The following is a 24973-nucleotide window of genomic DNA, read 5'->3' on the forward strand; positions in this document are numbered from 1 at the left end:
GTTTTTAAATTAGTCATTTGTTTCCAAATTTTGTCATTACAATTTCTGTTGCAAGTAACTGACTCAGTCAACTTAATTTGTAAAACTAGGAAATAAAGGCTTACTTCTTAAAAAAAAAAAGAGAGAGAAATAAAATAAATATTGCTGCGATGTACATAAACGCTTGCCCTCTCTAGATAACCGGAAATGGGCTACCCGGTTTAACAGGTGTGAGTTTAATAGTCTTAAGACACTGGGAGGTTGTTCCATTTTATACTTCAATCAACAGCCTGTAAGTGCTCTTCTTTCATCACACCCTGGTCAGCAATGAAGATGATTATTTTGCTTTTAGTCAATTTGAGTGGCAGAAAATATCATATTCCTTTTATAATCTGCTTTTCTTTGATTAGAAATAAGGTTAAACTTTAAACTTACCAGTTTTATGTTTAGACATTTGCCCTAAAACTACCTGGAGATTTTCTTCCTCTTTTTCAATTTCCTGCTTTATAAGTGAAAGTTGATCTTTTTTCTCACTAATCTGGACATTCAGTTCTCCCTTCTGAAAACTCAGTTCTTCCAGAAGAGATTTTAGTTCCTGTGCAAGGAAAAAGAAAAGAAAAGAAAAGAAAAAAGTCAACCCACCTTCACCAAGTTATGAATAGAAATTACTTTAAAATCAGTTCTGTTATTAACTGTCTCATTTCATAGAAATTCTCATTTGGAAACAAGCTCATGTCTGAGTTTTACGTCAAGAACAGCACTATATTTTACACTAACATATTTTAGTATAATAGAAGTAAAAAAGTAACACGTTATCTTCATTTAAAATTTATATGCAATATTTACTATGAGCAAAGCAATGTGTTGCAGAGAAAAAAGGCTGACTCGGACACATCTCCTGCCCTCAAGGGGCTTAGCACCTGGTGGGGAAATAAGGCAGGGAACAGAAACATGATCACGAAAGGCTACGGTGCCCTAGGAAATGTGCAGAGTGCTACCAAACTCAGAATCGAGAGAAACTCCTTCCAGGGTAAAGGAAAAGTTGGGGAAGTCTTCTCAGTGGCATGAAGCTGGACCATGGAAGCTGGGTCAGATCTGGACATTCCCAGAAAGGGAATTCCTAGAGAAGAAACAGAATGAGAAAGGCACAGAGGCATAAAACCTTGGGCATGTCCAGAAAACAACACAGGGGGAGAGCTATGCACGGCAGCCACAGCATGGATAGATAGCACAACACCAAGCTCGTTACAGAGGCAAGATGCAGGAATTTAAATGTGCATTTTAGGGGGAAACCAATGAAAATATCTCAAAATAAATCTACAGGACTATACTAGGACTCTTAAGAAAAACTATTGAAAAATGTACCCTGATGTGACTGCACTTCTCAGCTACTTCAGTTTCTCCCAGTCTCAGCGCTTCCTGGAGGTCAGCTCTGGCCTGGACCATGCTTCCCTGGAGTAGATGCAGCTCCTCCTTTTTATGCCCCAACTGTCTGTCCAAGACAGCCATCTCCTGCTGCTGACCTGTTACCTGCATTAAAGAAAAGTAAAGAATGCAAAGCCTGACAAAGTGCTGAGATGGAGAATATTTAGTCCAGCTAAAGGTTGTGTGGGGAAATAAGGAGGTAGTCTAATTCTCACAATCCTAGCTGCAAGAGTCAGGAAGGCCAGGCTGGGGGGCTGCAGGCATAAAATGCCTAATAAAGGCCTTGAGCTCACATAGGTAAAAACACTTAAATCACAGCAAAAACAACAATATGATAATAATGATTGTCCTTCAGGATATGGTTTTCAAAGAACTTTCATATCTATATTTTATTCCAATTGGCAACCACCTTGGCAATGGAAGTTAGGCAAGGATTTAAAAAATTTATTCATTTTGTAAATTTAAAACTTATAATTTTAAGGGCAATACATATTTAGTTACAGAAAAGCAGAAAATGCAGACATGCAAAAGGAATAGAAAATATTCACAATCCCCCCCTTATCAGATGACCATGTTTGTACTTTGGTATAGACTAAAAATTCAAACACAAGTATACATAAACACATTTAACATAAATGATCTCAGAGCATATTGTGTTTTGAGACTCACTTATTCAATAATATATCGTACTGAGTTGAGATTCAAATTTGGGTTGGACTCTATTCTTAAGCACTAAGATATATAGCCTCATTTATGCTTTATACTTTATTATGTATTTTCCAGTCTTTTCTACAATCAAACATGTATTACTTTTTATAATAGGTTTCCAAGCAGCATGAACTGGTTTTCGAGGTGTCTGCTGCCCTACCTGGCTTCTCAGCTTTTCCAGCTCTGCTCTGCGGGCCTGCAGGAGGGTCTCCGACTCTTTAAGCACCTGCAGGTGATGATCCTCAGTGCGTTCTGCGGTCTCGATGTCTTTTTGCAGCTTCTGCAGCCTACAAAGCACCAGCAGTACTGGAGCAAATTGGAAGGGAGACAGAGCCCCAAGAGCCGCCTTCCAGCACAAGCCCCTTGCAGGCCTGCAGAGGCCGTACTTACTCTTCAGTCAGTTTTTCCTTCTTCTTGTTTAGACACTGGAAGTCTGAGTCTTTTGCTGCAACAACTTTGTTTATCTCTTTCAAGATTTCTTCTTGCTGAATTTTGTGCTGCTCCAAATCCTTTGTGTCAGCCTGGAGCAATCTAAAACACATCTCTTTATTTCCCCCAGACTCCTTAGGCTTGACGTGCATTTATCATAGAGCAATTATTGTCCACTTAGAATCAAACTTCTCATTCATCTCACCGAGTACATCAGTGGCTGAGGGAGTCCACCTACCTGAGCTGCTGATCGGCTTTGACAAGGTTAACAGCAGTTTCCTGAGCTCTCCTTTCTAACTCCTCAGCATCTTTCTCAGTTTGCAATAAATTTCTTTTGGCATCAGTGAACTTTTCAACAGCATCTTTTGTCTAGAAAAGAAACTGTCATTAAAACCAATTCAGTTACAATACTCTCTCACGGCTACTGGTATCGTAAATTGGCTCAGCTCTTGGAAAACAAGACAATACAGAAAGACTGATAAAAATGTTCACTCACTTAGACTCTCCAATTCTCAAAAAAGAATGCAGAAGAACTATTACACAAAAATGCTCATTGTATACTGAAATAATATAAGACTTGACAAACAATCGATTCAGTAAGCGATAATGCATCAGCACAATGGAATACTGTGCAGTCTTTAAAATAATGACAATGTGGTAACATAGAAGAATGTTAATGATAAAATGTTGGCTGAAAATAAAATTTTAAATGGTTTAAGCACTGTAAGAGCAACTATAGAAAACTATCTTGTCAACAAAGACAGAAAGGCTATGCAAAAACAAAAATAGTCATCTGAGGGTGGTGAGATGGTGGATGATATTTTATTTAAAAATAATCTGTAATATTATTATATGCTATTTTTTTCACTTAAAAATATCTACCCCAAAACAACCACCAAAAAAACAGGAAAAGAAGAAATTAGGGCTTCCCTGGTGGCGCAGTGGTTGAGAGTCCGCCTGCCGATGCAGGAGACACGGGTTCGTGCCCCGGTCCGAGAAGATCCCACATGCCGTGGAGCGGCTGGGCCCGTGTGCATGGCCGCTAGGCCTGCGCGTCCAGAGCCTGTGCTCCGCAACGGGAGAGGCCACAACAGTGAGAGGCCCACGTACCGCCAAAAAAAAAAAAGAAATTAAAGGAAAACAAGAAATTTAAAAAAGAGAAGAAAAAAGTGAAAAAACAAACAAATATCTACCCAATTAAGTGGCAAGGAAGTGATTCTACCAATAATCCCTCCACATAAAGATTCTTCCTTTACTCTAGATATTATCTTGTTAAGTAAAACCCCATTAATCTAAGGATGATTTAATTATGGCTAAGAAACACAAATATTTAATACTTTTGAAGTATTTCAAAATCTTCCTATATATGATTTGGCAAAAACATCATTTTTTTTTTTTTGTCACCTTGGTTTCTTTTTCTGTCTCAAATAAGAGGCTTAACATAATGTCACGAGAGGTCCAAAAACAGAGTATGGTTTGTACTTGGTTGAGCAGTGACTCACTCTTCTGCCAAAACACTCCGTGTTGCAGTTGCACTCAAGTCAGAGGCATCTGTATGTGAAGCTCGTCTAGTAAATACCCCATGTGGATGCAAGAGGGTTTGGCCAGTTCCCAGAGAGCAAGATATTTCACCACACTTCTTTCCACTTCGGATAGCTGGTTTCTACTAGATTCATCAGCAAAGCATTGGAAAGAACTCACTATACACTACAGAAAGCCAGCCACGTCTCTAAGTAGTTTTTTATCCCTTGTATGTCAGGTTTTAACAAGTCTGGCACATTCCTTACAAAATGCAGCACTTTCTCCTTTCCTCTTCCCTTTTAGCAAGCTGCTTCCCTGAGTCATTTTGGGAGGATGAAGGAGGAAGAGTTTATTAGTCTCGGTTCACTTACTATCTCTGCCAACTACTAGTCTCAGCAATTTTCTTTTATACACCAGTGATACATTTTTCTCTGGTCCTGCTCACACCTATTCTCTCACAGTAATCTAACATGTGACAGAAGAGGGAACTGATCACCTGGAAAGAGATAAGGAAACTTTTCCATTCTTATCAAAGCCATCACTCACAGAATTTCTTTAATAAATCCTTCATTTCAGTTCCTGGGTAATAGATTTCTATTCATTTAAATTGATCCATGTTGAAATAACAATATAAAAATAGTAGTTCCTGATGTGCCCCATATGGATTCGGGACCTTTGATTTTAACCCTGGAATTCCCATCTAAAGCTCTCTTGGTGAGTCAGAACTTTAGCTGTATGACCCTGGGCTAGACCAGCCTCTGAGCTACATGTGCGAACTGGGCTAATGACCATCTTACAACGCTGCCAGGAAGGTTAAATGAAGTGGTATTTATAAAATAGCCAATGTGTGGCCATAGCAGGGGCTCATAAAAGGCTGTTCCTTTTCTTCCCCAACTTTCTCTGTGTTTCAGTCTTAAGAATACTACCTCAGGCCCAAAAATATTTGATTTTATATTACTATCAACTTGGAGAACAAAGTAAGAATAAGAGTCTTGTGAGGTCCATTGTTATAAGAATATAAGATTGGCCTATTTAATAAACACAGATATCACAGCCCGAATAATTTTCAAAAGACACAGATAGGATACGGAGGTGGGGTGTGTTAGGAACTAAATGACTTTCAGGAGCTTTAAATATGCTATTGCATTTAATTCATACTGAATTATACTAGGTTAATTCTAGCATAATTAGTATAGTCTAGGTTAATTAGTACAATCTAGGTTAATTATACTTCATTTAATTCATACCGAACAGCCTAGGTTTTCTTAGCCTGAATTTACACAGGAGGAAAGCAAAGCTCGGGGACTTAAGCAACTTGCCCAAATCCTCACAGCTCCTTAACTAGCAGAGCACAGACTGGCTTGGACCACTGTGCTCTTCACGTTTTCTTTCTAACCCTTCCTGCCGCCGCCGACAGCAAGCCAGCAAGCCGTCTCACCCCAAGCACAGCAGCACATACTTTCTCGGTTGTGTGTGAAAGTTCACTCTCAGCTTCCGCCAGCAGTCGGTCAGCCTCCCTGAGCTCTGCTCGACGTTTCAGGAGGGTCTTCTCGATGCACTCAATTTCATCTACAATATCTTCATGGTGCCTGAGTGATTTTTCTATTTCTAGTTCATTCATAAGACTCTCAACATTTCCATCAATGAAGTCTCTAAAAAAATCATATATACACACTCATCAAGAGATTTTAAATGTGACAATATAGATACTTGTAGCCTAGTGATAAAAAGATGCACAATGATTTTCTAATTTTATATGAGAAGGAACTGGACAGACAGCTACATCTGATTAAGTTCAATATCTATGCTTACCTTTTTACTCAACATGGCATACTGTTGACAATAAGTGGATAATATGTATAATGTATGAGGCAGTTGTTTTGTCCTTTTAAATATAAAGATTATTTTTTCATCAGCACTTGGTCAAGACAATGCTGATACTTCAGTTCTTCTGTGGTATAAAAATAAAACAAACCACTGCCTCAATAATCATCCATTCCCTCAAAACTATCCTAAGTTTCTACTAGAGTAAAATTATGGTGACGATATTTGACAAATCAGAAAGCGTAACACAGGACTTGGTAACTCAAGGTTAAAGTCAAAATTATTTGAAAACGGGACTATCATTGACAGAAAAACATGAAAATAAATTCAACCACATATTAACAGATTAATTCTTCTTTGGACATTTTTGTGTTATCCAAATTCCCTAAAATGATCATTTATTATACATTTATAACTAGGAAAAGAAGTGGTTCTCCCACTGCACTACACCCCCCTCAAAAAACTTCACCTCCCCCATATACACCTACAAAAATGAAATAACCGTCCCCCAAGCCTTCAAACATCTAGTCCCAACCTTCTCTCGGTATGACCCTTGGTTTTCCCTGCCAGGTCTATCAGTCACTCTTGCGTTTGCTCCTAGAAGGCAGAGACCATATCTCACTCACCTCTATGTACTCCACAGGTCTCCCCGCAACCCTGGTACCTGGGCCAGTCTGGCTTAAGGGACAAAAACTGGGGAACTGTCATAATTCATGGTCTAGTGCAGAAGATGGGCTTCTACATAACTGACCCATGCAGCAGATACAAGCATTAGCTAACGGACCCTATGCCAGATGCTGGGGCACAGAGAGGGAGGCCCCGCTACTGCCCTTCTGGGTATCTTACAACATGGTCTGAACAACACTACGCCCAAGGTTGCCAACTCCAAACTGTGGGAGCCTGAGATGAGAAAGCTCTTCTGTCAGAGGGGATCCCTAACCTTCATCTGGAAAGACACACTGGAGTTAGGTGGAGGGCAGGTCGGGAAGCCATTTCAGGCAAAGGACAGCATGTGCAGAGGTGGGGAGGCAGGAGAAAATGTGGTGCTCGGGGAAACCACAGCAAAGTGTAGGGCCAGAGTAAGTACCGTGTGGGAGAGAAGGATAAAAAAGAGAGGTAGGGTTCAGATCTTGCAGGGCAGTATGTATGCTGGTGGGAACGAGAGACACAGGGCAGCGTGCACAGTTAGGTCTGCAGCCATGTTGAGGGTGGGATGGAGAGAAAGACACTAGACCTGGAAGGCCTGACCTAGGATGAGGATGACTAAAGGCCAGGGCAGTGGAGACGAAAGAAGGGGACCAGTTTGAGAGCTCTTTGTGTACAGAGTCAGTAGGACTTGGAGAGCAGCTGGATCCCTGGGGGAGTGAGGGAAAGGCAGGTGTTGAGGACACCCAGCATGTTTTCAGCCAGGGTAACTGGGGAGGGGTGGTGGTTGTGCCATTCTCCAAGAGGGACTACAAGAGGAGCTGATATGGATTACTGGCCAAAAGAACTTAGACTTCTACTGTCCCATATGCTAATCTCCACGTGGCTATTAAATTAACTCTGTTCCTCAGTTCTATTAGCTACATTTCAAGTACTCAATAGCCACATGTGGCTAAGGCTACTGTTTTGGATAATACTGATCTAGAACATTCCCAAGATCACAGAAAGTTCTACTGGACAACACTGATTTAGGTTAGCTTAATGAACTAATATCATATTCATCCGAGTTATAAAGATAAAATGGCTAATAATTACTTTCGCTGTTGCCGTTTCTGAACGGTTCTATGCAATTCTTCTACTTCGTGCTCTAAGCCTCTCTTCTCTTGCAAAAGATCATCAATATTATGATGCGGTTCTTCTATTTCTTTCTCACACTGCCGCTTGGATACTCTCATCCACTGTTCCTGTTTCTTTGATTTTAAATGCTGTATTATATCTTCCAATCTAGAAACTTCATTCTCCTGAGCAAAGAAAGAAATGCAATACTGAAATATCACATGATGTTTCCCCTTCCTCCTGCCAAAAACTGAAATTAACAGTGATTAAAGTGGTATCTTTGACCTGATAATAGTGGTAGCTTCTAAGACTTCAGTATGAAAAGAAAAATTAAGTCAAGCCAATTTCTTCACGTGCCATAGATGAAATTGACGGACCAACAGATCTTATGACTCTTCCATCAGTCCAGCTATGGCTGATAAATAGTCACCAAGCACCTCCTGCGGATAATGTCTGGCTCCAGAGTTCAGCATCTAGCAGAAGACACAGACAGAGGTCTCTCCCTCCTCTGCGCACATGGGAGAGGAGTTGGCTGAGAAGGATGCCTAGAGGAAGTGGTGTTCTGCCTGGTTTTGAAGAATAAATGAAATAGGAAACGACTACGCTGAAGAAATAATGTGCAAATGTAGGGAGGTATAAAGGCACACCCGGGAAACTACAGGAACAGCCGGGTACTGGTGGAGGGTAAAAGAACCAACAGAATTGCTATAAAAACAGTGTGCACTGAAAAAACTGCAGAATGACACGAGTAACTACCATTTTTAACCATGTAAACATCCACAGTCCCTCTGAAACTAGTCTGACCTACTAAAATGGGGCTGGTGGCTTGGCACCCAGGTATCCTAGTCCTTTATCTTCCTCTCAATCCGCTGAGAGGAAAAGGAAAAAATAAAGAGCTCCAGGTGCCTTAAGTTTGAAGGAGGCCCTTGTAATGCATTTTATTTCTTTAAAACAAAAAAGTTATAAAGGAAGCTAGTGATTAGGAAGTAATCATTTCTTAGAATTTAGCCTAGAGGAAAATATGAAATACAGTAAAAATTTATACACAGTTAAATGAACTACACAGCCTACAAATAAAGAAATGTTATGCAGTCATTAAAATACTGCTTAAAAACGCTTGTAAAACCATGGGGAAAATGCTTGTAACATTAAGTGGGAAAAACAGGACACAAAATTATGCGCACAATAAGAACTATGAAAAGAAAGAAAGAATAATCATTAATTTCACCACCCAGAGATAACCCCCACCAAAACCTTACTGTACGCTGCTCTTACATGTGTTTGTACACAAGCACACATAATATGTGTATGCACAGGTACAGGCACTAGTATGTGAACATGCCTATACATACACATTAATATAGTACTGGTCAATAGAAAAATATATAAAAAGCTTTCTAAAAATGGCTATTTTCTGGACTGAAAGCATTTTTGTTATAAAATGGTTAAACCACGTTCGTAGAATGGCCTGGTACCCTAACTCCTGTCCAGAACAGTGTTTTAATAAGAGGATGCTTGCTCAGTTCTAAACATCAGCCTTACAAACACACTTTTGGGGTATAATCCATGCATAAGTAGGTCGACTCATTAAGTATATAACCTTACTCAGTCTCCCATGGAAGCAGTGTGGACAGGGGTCTTGTGTCTTTCCACTTACTAAGTTATGGTGCTCCGGGACATTGCAGTGCAGCACGCCCACTGGGATGACGGGGATGGAGAAGTTGGGGGGTGGAGGCCCATATACGATGGGGGCCCCAGCGGGAGGCGGGCCATAAACAACAGTGCCAGGGGTGAGAGGTTGGCTGTTGTTGGGCAAGGGAGGAGGTGGTGCATACAGGGCCATGCCCTGGGGTACAGGAGAACCATCGGGAAACACGGTATACATCATGTATCCAGGAGGAGGCACAAATGGGCGGTCCTCTTGGTCATCCAGCTCACTCTCTTCCTGGCTATCTCCTCCACTGTCTGCATCTTGAAACAAAAAAACAGAAGAGCGTTTTATTCCCATGGCTCACTAGGTAAACATGTTCAGTAGAGAACAGCAGTGTTTAGGCCAAGATACCAGAGATGTGAAAATAAAATTCTGTAAAAAAGGTCAAAAGCAGTTTTGAAAAGTGGATCAAACAGGGATGCAAATTATTTTCACCAGGTGAACTTGAGTTTTTCTTTTTTTTTTAAATGAATGAACTTTATTTTTTTTAATTTAAAATTTATTTTTGGTTGCATTGGGTCTTCGTTGCTGTGAGCGGGCTTTCTCTAGTTGCAGTGAGTGGGGGCTACTCTGCGTTGTGGTGCGTGGGCTTCTCACTGCGGTGGCTTCTCTTGCTGTGGAGCATGGGCTCTAGGTGCACGGGCTTCAGTAGTTGCAGCATGCGGGCTCAGTAGTTGCGGCACTCGGGCCCTAGGGCCCGCAGGCTTCAGTAGTTGTGGCACATGGGCTTAACAGTAGTTGTGGCACATGGGCTTAACTGCTCCGTGGCATGTGGGTCTTTCTGGACCAGGGATCGAACCCATGTCCCCTGCACTGGAAGGTGGATTCCTAACCACTGTGCCACCGGGGAAGTCCCCTGAGTTTTTCTTATACCTATCTGTTGGTTTTTTCCATCTTCATTCATTCAGCAACATTTGCGTGCCTGCTTCGTGCTACGTAAAACACCAACAGAGAAGTGCTGTGAGATACCACAGCCTCTCTCAGTTGTTGGTTCTCTTACTTATCTCCCCTATAAGCAGGAACTAGTTTTTTTTTTTTCCACTGATGAAGAAAGCCTAGCACACAGCAGGCCCTCAATAAATAGTTCCTGAATGAACAAATTCTCAGAAGGTAATATTCCCATTTTACAGATTAGCAGTCTCAGAGTGGCTAAATAATTCCCCTAGGATAACACAGTGAAAGTGCCAGGATTTACCCCAGGTCTGACTCTTCCCCCTGGAGCTCTGGAAGACAGACCTGTAACACTTCATTTCAGTCGAGTTAATTAGTGCCATAACATGAGGATGTAAACTGCCACGTTCCAGGAGTGGAGGTGAAGATGTCGCTCAGTCTGCCGGGAAAGGCAGGGAGAAGGAAGGGTCCAGAAAAGGAGTGTTGTTTGAGGACCTGGGTCTTGCTGAAGGATGAGTAGGAATAGGTTTGGGAGAGAAAGGAGGAAGCAGGACATTCTGAACAGAGGGTTCAAAACATGGAGGTGTGAGAAACGTGGCATGCAGTGGGTATGGCTGACATGGGAGAGTGATGGAAGGTGAGACAAGAGGTCGTTGGCCAAGACCAGGTCACAGAGGGCCCTGCAGAGCAAGGTAAGGAGTCTGGACTGTGTCTTATGGATTTCAGGGAACCAATAAAAGGTCATTAAACAGGCAAGAGAAATGCAACTTCCCTGATGTAACTTACCTCTATTTGAACATGATTTATGTAACCCACTCCTGATGGGAGAATAAACCCAGTATCCTGAAGCAGGTGGAGGTGCACTGTGTTCCTTCCCATCCTGCCATGGTTTTCTAACAGGAGTTGAGGCTGCATACTTTAGGCCGACACCAGAGTCCTTGGTGGCCTGGGAACTGTGGCTGGAAACCTAAAATAAATGACAGCAGAGCATACTATCTCTTAACAAATAAAAAGGCCGATGTGGAGAAATGTCAAAGTCTAGAGCGAAGTTGAGAAAGAACTGGTTTCTTTTCATATATCGTAATCTCATTTTTCACAGGCAGAAACGAGACGTGATTACGTGGTCATATAACCTGCATGGGTGTCAGCCTCCCGTCTCCCGTACTCATCTTTCCTGGTGGTTTCTCTTCTTTTGCCTAGTCCTTGATGGCCCAGCAACTAAGATCAAGGAAACAGGAGCTTGCAAGGCAAGCTGGGATATTAGTCTCCTGTTGTGCCAGGAGCTTGGAGTGGCTTTAGAGCTCTACTCTGTTACTCTCCCTCTCCTTTCAGTTATAAGTCGACCCTCTAACCTACACTGCTTCCACCTGCAGCCCTGGCTGTGACACGGATGTCTGGCTTCCTTTAGATTTCTGGGAGGAGGATTTCAGATTCTGCTTTTCGGGGTTCTGATTAAGTCTGAACGACCTGGGGATCCTAGCATGTGGGAGCTGCTTCTCCTGACTGCTGTTGTCAGCTGATTCTAGCAGGATGTTGCCCAGCCCCTCTGCTTTGGATAAGAGCCACTTACAGTCCTCTCCTTCCTTCCCACATTCAGGCTGCAAGCCCTGACATTTTGCTCCCTGAACACCCCTCAGTCCATCTCTGCTCTAGCTCCACTGCTCTGGCTCTGGCTTCTTCCATCCTTCACCCGAACAAGTTCAAACAGCCCCACACAGAGTTCACCCACTACAAGTCTAGCCTCCACACTCCGCCTGATTATTCTTCCTAAACTACAGCTCTGATCATAGCACACTCAACTGCAGTTTCCCAAGGCCTACATAATTAAGTGCAAGGGATTTTGAGGCCCTTTTTTTTTTTTTAAAAAAAGCATGACCCCAATCTACGTTTCCTGTTTCACCTTTCATTGTTCCCATCCAGCCCTCCAGCCCCACAAGGGGCTAAGCCAACTCTCCTTTTCCTCACAAGCTGTTCCCTCCCTCCTGAAAGCCCGTCCTTTGAGGGTTGCTAAGTGCTGACTTCAAGCTCCTGTTTGTGAAGCCTTCTTCCCTAAACATCCCCATGAGATAAATCTTTAACATTTCTCTGCAACTGGGGCACGGAAGTCCAGTCTGTTGTCACATGCGTGTCACTGTTTTGTAACTACATTGGTGTGCTTGTCTTCCCCACCAGCCCATGAGCTCTTTGAGAGCAGGGGCTATATGATTCATCATGGTTCCCCACCAAAGCCTTGTACTTGACCTAGACCTAAGTACTGAATGAATGTGTTAAAAGGAAATGCAATCCGGGTGCTACTTTTCTGTCTGAGACTCTATAATTCTACTGCCATTTTCAAAAGGCTCTCTGGGCTCAAGTCACTTTATCTACCCTTATAGGATCCTTGTTCAGGGATCCCACACATACCACCTGAGCATGAGTGGGCAACTGCCACATTCCTTGGGAATGCCCCATTTCCATCTCACACAGCACAAAGTACTTAAGAACCTCAATGCATGGCTTAGCCTAGATATGTTGTTCTTGAGACCTGATCACAGATTTAGGGAAGGCAACACAGTCACACTTTCTTAAAGAAAATTTAGTATATATTCCCAGCACCACAGACTTCCTACTTTTGATGATGATGGTGGTGGCATAAAGTACCAATAGCCTCGTCTTTTGAAAGGATCTGCCATGCTGCTGATGTAATCATTCTGATAAGAAACTTCACGTCGGAGTTCAGCAATTTCTTCCAAAACATTTTCAAAGCCTCCTCTGTTATCTGTAAAAGGAAAGCCATTCTGTGAAGTTGGGTATGAAATCATCTACTTCCTCTCTCTCTCAAAATACAAAAGTGATTCCACGAGAGCCAATGACTTTCATCAGTTCCTCAAAGCTGCCGTTCAGCCTGTCCTTTGGTAATAAATTTTTGTTGACACTTAAAGAGGATAGACATATCCTACTGCTGTTCACTTATAAAGTGAGCCAGAGAAAGAACAGATTTGTAAACAGTATTTCTTTTGAAAATACAAACATAAATCTCTCTTTGTAATCAAGTCCCTTGATACTGCACTTACTTACATTTAAAAAAGTGCTTTATTTATTAAGCTAATTATCACAGCTCTATAAATCGAGCATGGAATTAGTCTGTAACCGTTAAATAAATTTGCTAAAGGTAAAAAACAAACACGATGATTTAATTTTAGAACTACAAAACCACTACCAAAATCAAAGCCCAATACCTTACCAGCCCCAGTGAGGTCTAGTAAATTCCGCAGTCTTGCGATCTCTTTCCTTTGTCTCTCCATGGTCTCATTCAGTTTTTCGATTTCTAGCACCTGTGAGTTTGCTCCTCTGGTGCCTACCTCAACTTTCTCCATCTCAATTCGAAACTATTAAAAAATCACATATACAAAGTTGCCAGTGAATATTCTTTCCCAGATGCATGTCTCCTTGCAGTAAGATTCTAATTCTATAATTTTGTACTTACACTTTACTAACGAGGAACTGCATGACTCCTTACATTTAAACCATGCAATGCCTGGCACACGGCAGAGAATCAAGTACCGACTGGCACTGGCTGCACCTCAAAATTCTTTGAGATGTCGCCTACACTAATTCAATCTTTTAGGAACTGATAAGTACCCAGTAAGGAGGCGGTCTCATGGGGGCACCAGCACTGACCTGCTCCTCTTTATCCCTGAGGAGATTCTGCAGGAGTTCAATCTCCGCTTCTGCTCGGGTCAGATCCCTGGCGGCTTGAGCTGCCTTTCTGCTGAACCTCTCTGTTTCCTGCAGCTCCTACAGGGACAGAGGTGTGAGAAAGGCACCACTGCTATTGCAGGCTGCCCTCTTTATTTCTTTCTTCCTCTGAATGAGTCTTCTGCTTTCATCAGATCGCCCGCCTGGCTACTCTATGCACACGTAGTGCCAAGTCCCAGCTTATCTGTGCTGTTCCTATGATTTGGCAGCTCACTCTGGCACTCTCTGGGGGCCAAGTGGGCAGGGTTCTGCATCAGAAAGAGCAAGGACTAATTTTTTCTTCTCTGTTCTACAGTCTTCCATGACTGGTGTCTCTGTGGACCCCCATGGTTAGATTTTCCCTCCTATGATTTACTGTCTTAATCTCATAAGCATTTGCATCTTATAAAGACTATAACAGACTTATCTCAGTCAGGAGTCATAATAACCCTGTGAAGTGACATATTGTCATCAGACTGCACGAGATGACAAGGACAAAAAGTTGAGGTTCAAAAGGGTTATACAGCAAGTCTTGAAGACCTCTGTTCAGATGTGTATTGACAGGTGCCTCCCTCAGCAGAGACCCCTACACTTTGAGATTAGGATAGTATATTTCATTTGATGTCTCCTTTGGGACTCAATAGAGTACAGGACCCATAGCAGGGTTGTGACGGGGGAAATATAATCTTCAGGTCTGAAGAGGAACAGACAACTTTATGGTGGTTTATAAAAGAGCCAAAGTCTATAACAAGAGATCAATAATACAAGTTGCTATGTTTTCTGACAGGGGCAGCCCTGCTGGAAACTTGTTCTGTACGTGGGGACTCACCTCTGCGCGCTCCTGGTTAATTTTCATAACGGTTCCATGAAGGGACTTGAGCTGGTCTTTGGCAGTGGTGAGCTCAGCTGTGGCCAGCTTATCAGAGGCGGCCACGGCTTTCTTTAGTTTCTTCAGTTCTTTATCTAAACCAAGAAACTGTGCCTGAGATTTGGCATCTTCAAGTTTCTTCTAAAATAAAAGAAACACTAATTAAAGAGATGAATCATTTGGTAGCAATGAATTAAGACAAAAGCCCCATGAGGGCAGGGACTCTGTTCACACACCCCATGCCTAGAACCATACCTGGTACTCAGCAGGTGCTCCTGAGTGAATAAATAAATAACAACATCTCAAAGCTGTATGATAACTTAGAATGAAATCAGTATACTTAGTCAAGAATCTTCGTGATCATAATCCATTCATTTGTTGTAGAAACATTTCTTGGCACCATCACCAAGCAATGGGCCCGCCCCTTGTGATCACGGAGTCAGGCACTGGGCATATGGTGGTAAACAAAACAGACTTGGCTGCTGCCCTCAAGGAGCTTATGAGAGACATGTATTAAACAAACACTCAGACAAATGTGTAACTAACACTGTGCTCACTGCTATCAAGGGACAGAACAAGGTACTATGTGAGAGGCCAGCAGGGGAGACCTAGATTGGTAGGGGGAGGGCTTTCCGGAAGAAGAACGGTGGAGGGACATGGTCCAGGAGAAGGAACGGCCAGGAGGGAAGACAGAGCTTGGGAAGAGTCAGGAACTGAAAGAAGCAGCACGGTAAGAAAAGGAGAGAGCTCAACAGAGGCGAATCATGCAAGGGCTCAGAGGCTGAAGAATTTTTGTCTTTACCCTAAAGACAACAGAAGCTGCTGGAGAGAAGGGGAGATGGGGAGGGGCTGACAAGAGCCTATTCATGTTTTTGGAAGAGCGTGTTGGCTGCTCTGTGGAGCAGGTCATGAGTGGAAGTGGGGGACTGTCAGGTGGCCACAGCAGTTGTCCAGAAGTGAGATGATGGCTGGATGAGGGTGGTGGCACTGGAGAAGGACAAAGTGCAAATATTCCAGAGAGATTTTGGAGGCAGACTCAATAATACTTGGGAACTGATGGGTTCTCAGTGAAGCATGAAGCAACTCATTCACTGGGGCTGGGAGAAGGGAGAGGGTAGGTGTGAGACATGAGAAGGTATGAAACAGTGCAGCAAGGGAGTGGCAAACATTTATAGTGTTACTGCTATGCCTGGATGGGTGACTTTTTCTTCAGGAATACTTAGCCATGGGTGCAGGGCTACAGAAAGCAGATGGCTGCAGTTCTGTCATAGAAGATAGGAGAAAAGAGCAAGGGATTTGAGGATACTTGCAAAAAACAGCGAGAGTGGGAGACCATGGAATTTAAGTTGGACAAGGAAGAAAGTAAAGACAGGAAAGCCTAACACACAGAAAAGGTGGGGGTAATGCACTGGGATTATCAAGAAGGTTGAGAACCTGTCAGCATGACTCATCCCAATAGCATTTAAGCCCCACCTCACTGACTCTCAAGTCACTCCTTACATCCCAATTCTCTTGCTTCCATCTAGCATGGCACCCTTGTCTCAGGCTCTTGATTCGACGACATGCATCTAGGTCTCTCTAGGTCAGGTCCACCTCTGGGCCAGCAATGCAGCCAGAGGTGACCGTGGATCACACCCCTCTCAGCTGCCCCATTGCTGGGTGCAGGACCCTGGCAGTGGGGACTCATATGTCTCTTTCCTAGTCTTGCCCACCTTCTTCTCTAACTCTTGGAGTTGGGCCAGAATTCTCTCCTTCTCTTCATCAGCTTCCTGAAGTTGGAGATCTGTAAGGCCTTGGATTTCCTCCATACTTTTTAGATTTTCTTGTAAATAGTGAATTTCATTCTCTAATTGCTGAATTCTTGCTTTGTGTTGCCTCTTGTCAAAATTAATCTGTGAAGAAATCAAGTTTCAAAGATGATTTTTAAGCAAAGTATGTTTTGAGCAAAACAAAAACCTTCTAGAGGATTATGTTTCATTTTACTAAAGAGTAAAATGAAATACTGTGCTAATGAGTTACTGCGGATGTGGCTTTATCACAACTGCTCTCTAGGATCCATTTTAATGTTTGCCTCATCATGAAAATAATTACATCAAAAACTCAGATTCTGGCACTATACTACACTCTAGCGATGTTGTATTATCCACTTGCACGTTAAGAAACATCTCTCACTTGCTTCCAAAACAAGGAAAACACAGTGTCACAAAGAAGCCTGACTTTGACATCAGTAACCACATTTAGAGTTGAATTTTAGTCACACCTAGTTTGACTTATTAGGAGTGAAACTAACAACAATTACACTGTATTTAAAAAAATTATACCTTTATTAATTATACCTTAATAAAGGTATACCTTATAAAGGTATACCTTTATTAAGGTATAATCTACATAACAGACACTATTTTCTTTCTTTCTTTCTTTTTTTTTTTTTTTTTTGGCTGTGCCACGCAGCTTGTGGGATCTTAGTTCCCCATCAGGGATCGAACCCTGGCCCTGGGCAGTGAAAGCAAGGAATCTTAACCACTGGACCACCCGGGAATTCCCTACACTGTATTTACATGAGAAAGGAAGCACTGTAATTTGCTGAAAAATATGAATGTTTTCTGAACACTTCCCTCTAGCTGCCTCTTGCCCTTCTCTTACTCTTGCTTCAAGGGCTCTCTCACAGGCCTGCCTGAACTCTTCTTGTCCGCTGGCCAGCTTCTCCTGATGCAGAGCCACTTCTTCTTGGAGTTTTCTCTCTCTCACTTGAGCTTCCTCTTTTTCCCACTGGGAACATGTAAGGATTTCACTGAACTGTTTCTGCAAATCAGCGAGACTTTTCCCTAAGACATCTGAAGGACTATGGATTCTGGTAAGGGGGGGAAAAAAAAGATGGTATAAGTGTGACATTTTATTTTTGATGCTGGATGCTGGGTGCAAACATGCCGGTAAAATTAGTGCAGAAGTAAAAAGAGTTGTGAGGAATGGGACTGGTGTCAATCCGTAGCAAATTACTGTGCACCTCCTGAGTGCAGATCATTGTTTTATTAAATGACTGTTGCCACTCTGAAAGCACAGGCTCCTGTCAGGCTAACAATGTGTGTTCAAAGAATAAATGTCCATTTCATATATTCAAATTAGCCTCAGTTTTCTTTCGATATTTGTTTTCTATTTAAAATGCATAATGTGACTCTACTTCCTGACCATCTGCAGTAAGCTTTCAAGAATGAGTTACTCGTAAAACCTTTGTGTTTTTTAAATTAAATAATACCAAAAAGTACAAAAGATCAAAAAAATCAGTGACAGACACTTGAATTAAGCAATCTGTGTCTCAATCATGGTAATATGATAAGGGAAAAGGGAAACCTTACAAAAGAACTCAGCCATTAACAGTAGTTGGAAAGGTGATTTCATCATTGAACCCCACATTCACAACTCAGCCCACTCTCTACCTGGAGGTCTCGAGTTTCCATTACCTCATCTCCCCAGCTCCTGATTTCAGTTTTCTCCTTAGCTCATCTACACGAGCTGCCACTTCTTCTGGACGAATCAAACCATCAACTACATGGTTAAGGTGATTCTGGAAATCTTTAAGTTGCTGTTTTAACAGGTTATTGTCATCCTGTGGAGGGGGTAAAATGGAGAGGGGTAAAAATTACCAAAACAAAATAAAAAATACACCCAAATACACACACACACAGCCCATGTTATTTACCATATAACAGTTCCAGTCAACTCCCTTTACCAATTTTTTAAAAACCCTTTGCACTATGGCCGACAATATCTGAATCTTTTGATTAATCCGAAGTCACAAAAGACACAAACAGGCATTACGATGTGTCCTGACGTGATGCAAAAAAGTACGTATGAACACTACCTAAGACTGTCTTCTTGCCAAAGAGTAAATAACTTGAATCTAAATAAGCCTCCATATGTGACATAAGAACATGTTAATCAATGCCATGGGGATGCAACCACCAAAATCTAGACTATGGGAAACTCTACAGGACAAAGACCTGGTTTTCTTTAGTATGTAACAAAGAGAAAAAAAAGGAGCAAAACTATAGATTACAGGAGACACGAGTCAAGTCATCCAAATGCAATGTGTGCACCTTATTTGGATTCTGATTCCAACATAACACTTCTAAAAAATTTATAATTTGAACATTTTGTATACTTAAGGTATTTGACGATATTAGGGAGTTATTGTAATTTTTTTTTTTTTTTTTGTGGTACGCGGGCCTCTCAGTGTTGTGGCCTCTCCCGTTGCGGAGCACAGGCTCCGGACGCGCAGGCTCAGCGGCCATGGCTCACGGGCCCAGCCGCTCTGCAGCATGTGGGATCTTCCCGGACTGGGGCACGAACCTGTGTCCCCTGCATCGGCAGGCGGACTCTCAACCACTGCGCTACCAGGGAAGCCCAGGAGTTATTGTAATTTTAAGGTGTAATGATAGTATCCATGTTTATGCCTCTTTTTTTTTTCTGGCCATGCTGCGTAGCTTGCGGGATCACAGTTCCCTGACCAGAGATTGAAGCCGGGCCATAGCAGTGAAAGCTCGGAATCCTAATAACCACTAGGCCACCAGGGAACTACCCTATGCTTCTTTTTTAAAGCCTTATTTTTTAGAGATACATACAATAGTACAGTATTTACAGATAAAATCAGATGTTTTGGATTTACTTCAAAATAATTCAGTGTGTGAACAAGTGTGAGAGGTGAGGTGTGGAGGGTATTATAGATGAAATAAGACTGGCCATGTGTTATAGATGAAGTAAGGTAGTCCATGTGTTGAAACTGTTGAAGATGAGTGATATATACATAAGGATTCATTTTAGTATTCTATTTTTGAATATGCTTGAGAATATACATAATTCAAACTTAGAAAAAACAAAAAACACCTTCCCATAATACTCAGCTTTATCTGCCAATCAACTGAAAAGTGGAACATCTAATACTGAAGTTCTCTAATAGCTTACAATTCTCTATGGGAGTATTTGTTATATGCTAGGATATTTTCACTAAGAAACTAATGAACATAACTAGACCCCAGAATTAAATCCAGACAGTACCTCTTTCAAGTAAAAAGAAACTGCTAAAATTTCCCTAAATTGTACAGAAAAATAGTTTTATGTCCTAAACTATTAACTATATTCCCCTGAATACCTATATTCTACTTAATTGATTTTCTTCAAACTTGGTATAACATTAGGTTTTTTGGTTTTTTTTTTTTTAACACTGTTAACTAAGTTGGAGAATTAGCATTGCAATGAACGTGCCTGTCCACCATATTTGCACTACTTTCTAATCCTGGCCACAGGTGATCTGACCCAAGGACAGCCAATCCACTGACTAGCCAGAAAACAAGTTCTCTCCCTCTCCAAAATATGAACCAAGATCCAGTCCAGCTAGTCTGTATGAGAGCTAGACCTGTAAGGTTATGTCAGCTTGGGGCTGGGGTTGATGCTGGGCCAAATGCAATGCCCAGGGAGACAGAGGAGAAATGAGAGCCACACAGGCCCTGGAAGGTTATCAGAGCAGCTCTGGTCACCAGCAAGCTGCCTGTCTCCTTCCTTGAGCTAGTGTTAGTAGGTTTTGGTTCACTGCAACTAAATGATTTCTGACAAAGATAAATGTAGAGTGAGTTTAACTTGTACTCCGCATCAGGAGGTCAGTAGGCCAAGTAACCAAAGGACCTAGTTCCAACTAAGAGAGTCTTACAGCATGGACCAGCATTCTGGAAAGCTGACCTCAATTTCTACCTTGGAGAGAGACCCCTGAAGTCCTGTTCTTTAATAGATGTGTACTGAAGTATTTATGGTTGAAATAAAGATGTATGAGATTTTCTTTAAAATATTCCAGCAAAAAAAAAAATGTGGATTAATTGAAATAAGAACAGCAGAATGTTGACAATTCTTTAAGCTGAGTAAACGAAAGGGCATAAGGCTATCTCCTCTCCGATTCTGTGATTATTTGAAAATTTCCAAGGTAAAAATAAAAAATAATAATCCAGTGAACACCCAATACACACACACAACACACACAAGAATGGAAAACATGTATATCTTTTATGATATTTACTTCAGAAGCTGAAATGATAGCAGTAAAAATTAAATTCTAGGTAACTAGATTTTCTTAAACTTTGAGAAAAAAATATTCAAGGCATTGGAAGAAGAGAGAGAATTTGGGTGAGTTTAGTCTTATTTGTCACAAATCCCCCTAGATGAATATTTGGAGCTTCCCCCAAACCACAATAACTCTGCCCCTTGATTTCTGGTGAAGTATAACAGCTGCCACCTACGTCAGCTAAGTGACCCCTGACCTCACAGATCTGGAAACCTGCTTGTTGATCCAGGTACTTGTTTGTTCAGACGTATGTCCTCTTTGAGAGCGTTTAATTACCTGGAAAATCCTGTCCACTTGCTTCTCGGGCAGTTTGTCGGGCAGATTATTGTGACAATAGCTATAAAAATAGTCTGCCAAAGAAAACTCTCAAAAATGTAAAATGACTGCATTTTTAATGACATTCCTTCTGAGAAGGAGACTGAAAACTTTACAATTAAGAAGTTCTACTGCAACTCATTCTAGTTAAATTCCTGGATAATTACAAAGATATTTCAGTGGAAGAAGAATGCATCAATCTGCTAATTTTAGCTCAGTCTGGTGACAAAGCCGCTTCTAGCGGAAATGCAAGGTACTGCTGTCCTCCATGGGTTTACCTAGTGTTCTCTGTTTACTATCGACACTGCCTCTATCTCTTAGCACCATAGTAACAACACAAAGGATATGCATATTAGTAATCTTAAAATAAGCGCAACAGAGGCTATGGTACTATCCCATCCAGAAGTCCTTTTTTCTAATAACTCAAGTAGCTTACTACATGTAAGAGCAGGTTGTGAAGTGTCTGACATAAAGATGGCAACATCTTTGGGTGTCCCATATAAGAATGTATTGGGAGCCAATAAGTCTCTACCTGCAGCTGTTTAAGTTGGGTACGGAGCTCACTATTTTCTTGTTCCTTTTCTTCTGAGAGCTGGGCTTTTCCGAGTGCGTTCTTGAGGGCTTGCTTTTCTTTCTCAAGTTCTGTTTGAACAGCTGATTGTTCTAACTATTGCCATAGGAAGCGATGATACAAAAAAAGTAAAATAGCAATAATTTATGATCTAATAAGGCATAAATAAATTTACATACACATGCAATCCCTTGGGAGCTTTGGTTTTATAACAACTCAGTTTTACATTTGTACCCCCAAGTTTAAAAGCCCAAGGTAAGTTTTTCACATGCCTCCTTAAACTATTAATACATAAGGAAGAGCAAGCATCAGAATCAGCTCAGCCCAGATACACCAATTCAGAATCTCCAGGAGTGAGCCTTTAAAAGCTCTGTGAGTGACTCAACAGTTACTGCTCTCTTTTCCCTTAGACCAATATTTCTCACACTGTGGTCCTCAAATACCTGCATCAAAATCACTTGCTGCACCTGTTAAAAATACAGATGCCTGGACTCCCTCTCAGACTTGATGGGCAGAATTTCTAGGGCAAGTCCCAGGAATCTGCATTTAACAAGCATCACAAGTGATTTCATATAACTAAAGGGTACCAATCATAGATCTGTAAAGCAGAGAGAGAAGATCTGTTATGCTCCACAATCTCGATGTGTGGTTTGAAGACCAATCTTGGTAGTCCTGATGCAAGGAAAGGAATGTCCCTTTCAATACCATATGAATTTGTGAAAAGGCCAGGCTGCTGTAATATTTTTGTCAAGACTTATAAGAAAAAAAAATAAAGGACAATGGAAGTACAAAAGACAATGGATTTTAAGCCAGTAAGGGCTTGCTTAAAAACTTTTGAAAATTTATTTCAAAGAAGATGCTATCCAGAAATTGTATTTACTATTATTTAAAAATATGTATTTACTGTTATTTTAATTGTTTCCTTCCCAACCTCTTGTTTTCCACACTCTGATCAGGTCAACTATAGTTTTATAAAGCTTGGTACTCTTAAGAAATATAACACTGACAACTGGCAAATGGTCATTTGATATCATTTGGTATCTAGTAAGTAAAGGAACACAAAGTAATTACAATTATTATAATAAGCCTATTTTTATATCCTTTTCTAATCATATGAATGCCATTTTACATGAATTCCTGGGATTCAAACTATCTTATTTTTTTTAATGATTAATTAATTTTAAATTATAGTTGATTTACAATGTTTCAGTATACAGCAAAGTGATTCAGTTATACAAATATATATCTATTCTTTTTCAGATTCTTTTCCATTATAGGTTATTATCAATACAAGATATTGCATATAGTTCCCTGTGCTATATAGTAGGTCCTTGTTGTTTCCCTATTTTATATACAGTAGTGTGTATATGTTAATCCCAAATTCCCAATTTATCCCTCCTCCCCCCTTTCCCCTTTGGTAACCATAAGTTTGTTTTCTATGTCTGTGAGTCTATTTCTGTTTTGTAAATAAGTTCATTTGTATCATTTTTTTAGATTCCACATATAAGTGATATCATATGATAGTCGTCTTTGTCTGATTTACTTCACTTAGTATGATAATCTCTGGGCCCATCTATGTTGCTGCAAATGGCACTATTTCATTTTTTTTTTTTACAGCTGAGTAATATTCCATTGTGTATAAATACCACATCTTTATCCATACATATGTCGATGGACATTTAGGTTGCTCCCATGTCTTGGCTATTGTAAATAGTGCTGCTATGAACACTGGGGTCCATGTATCTTTTCGAATTAGTTTTCATCTTTTCCAGATATATGCCCAGGAGTGGGATTGCTGGATGATACAGTAACTCTATTTTTAGTTTTTTAAGGAACCTCCACTTCTCCATAGTGACTGCACCAATTTACATTCCCCCAACAGTGTAGGAGGGTTTCCTTTTCTCCACACCCTCTCCAGCATTTATTATTTGTAGATGATGGCCATTCTGACCAGTGTGAAGTGGTACCTCATTGTAGTTTTGATTTGCATTTCTCTAATAATTAGCGATGTTGAGCATCTTTTCATGTGCCTGTTTCGAACTATCTTATTTTATTTAACTTTCATCCAGTTAGAACCTATTGACCCTCCTCATGTGCCAGGCACTGAAACAGGCATCTACAATCTGGGCATCCACTGTGCTCTGAGTCTAGCAGGAGAGACAGACAATCTAAACAGATGATTTCATACACAAGCTAAAATGCTTTGACTGAGCACAGGTTAAAGGAAAATCAAAGTAGAGTCCCGAATCCAGATTTTCAGCAGGCATAACAGAAGGTGAGGGTGGGCTTCCTGGAGGAAGATGCAACCCATTTGGCTAATAGCTAAACAAAACTGTATTTTAATGTGATCAAGAATATATTATAACTGGCCTCTGTCTTCCTCTCTGCCCTTATCTCTCACTCTCATTCCCTACTCCTCTTCTCGCTCCTGGCATATTGGAGGCATACTTTCAGCACTTCAAATGCATTAAGCTCTCTCTCCTTGCCTCTCTGCCTAGAACACATCCCTTACCTCTACCCTTTCACCTCTGCTCCCTCTGCACAGCCAAATCCTAGTTCCCCTTGAAGTCTCGGCTGAAACACCATTTCCATAGGGCAGTCTTCCCTGACCACCACCCCCCTAGCACAGAACCCTATCGTTTTCTTTGTCCGACACCTGTTTCACCTACCAGACTGTCAGCTTCACAAGGACATAACCATGTCTGTGCTACTCCCTACAGCATCCATGGCACCTGGCCCTTAATGGCCAATCGATAAGTATTTATTGGATGAATAAATATTTCACTAATTTTCAAGTATAATTAAACTAGTGGGTATTTCATCCAACCAGAACAGGAAGTAGCAAAGTAAAATTTAATATCAACTTAAAAGAGGTCTCTTAAAGCTGTTTTGAGAAAGAACAACTAGAATTTATTGATTACCAACTGCTAGGTGCTTTCAGGCCCATTGTCTCACTTACCCTCACCATAACCCGCTTTACAGATGATGAGGCATTTGTCAGAGGCTCAGAGCCATGAAGTGAGTTGCCCATGTTCACACATGGGTCATATTTAAGCTCAGAATGTCTGACTCCAAAAATGTGCTCTTCCCATCACTCCACATACATTATATTAAAAAGTGTTTAATCTTCGATTAAATTAAAGGAAA

The 24973-nt window shown here is 41.2% G+C and overlaps 1 protein-coding gene across 1 annotated transcript in view; it reads right to left on the minus strand.

Moving 5' to 3' along the window:
* Positions 1–24973, minus strand: part of CNTRL (centriolin) — an 84529-nt gene that overhangs the window by 16584 nt on the left and 42972 nt on the right. Inside the window, exons 16-32 of the mRNA XM_082656611.1 lie at positions 21788–21922; positions 18293–18438; positions 17478–17685; positions 16547–16726; positions 14796–14975; positions 13910–14026; positions 13473–13617; positions 12859–13007; positions 11036–11216; positions 9305–9618; positions 7627–7832; positions 5522–5714; positions 2780–2910; positions 2503–2643; positions 2273–2399; positions 1345–1509; positions 415–574 (exon numbers count right to left, since the gene is read on the minus strand). Coding sequence (XP_082512737.1) covers positions 415–574; positions 1345–1509; positions 2273–2399; positions 2503–2643; positions 2780–2910; positions 5522–5714; positions 7627–7832; positions 9305–9618; positions 11036–11216; positions 12859–13007; positions 13473–13617; positions 13910–14026; positions 14796–14975; positions 16547–16726; positions 17478–17685; positions 18293–18438; positions 21788–21922 — 2878 coding nt within the window. The remainder of the gene's footprint in view (positions 1–414; positions 575–1344; positions 1510–2272; positions 2400–2502; positions 2644–2779; positions 2911–5521; positions 5715–7626; positions 7833–9304; positions 9619–11035; positions 11217–12858; positions 13008–13472; positions 13618–13909; positions 14027–14795; positions 14976–16546; positions 16727–17477; positions 17686–18292; positions 18439–21787; positions 21923–24973) is intronic.

This window comes from Grampus griseus, assembly GCF_964374135.1.
Source record: "Grampus griseus genome assembly, chromosome: 6".
NCBI classification, from domain to species: Eukaryota; Metazoa; Chordata; class Mammalia; order Artiodactyla; family Delphinidae; genus Grampus; species Grampus griseus.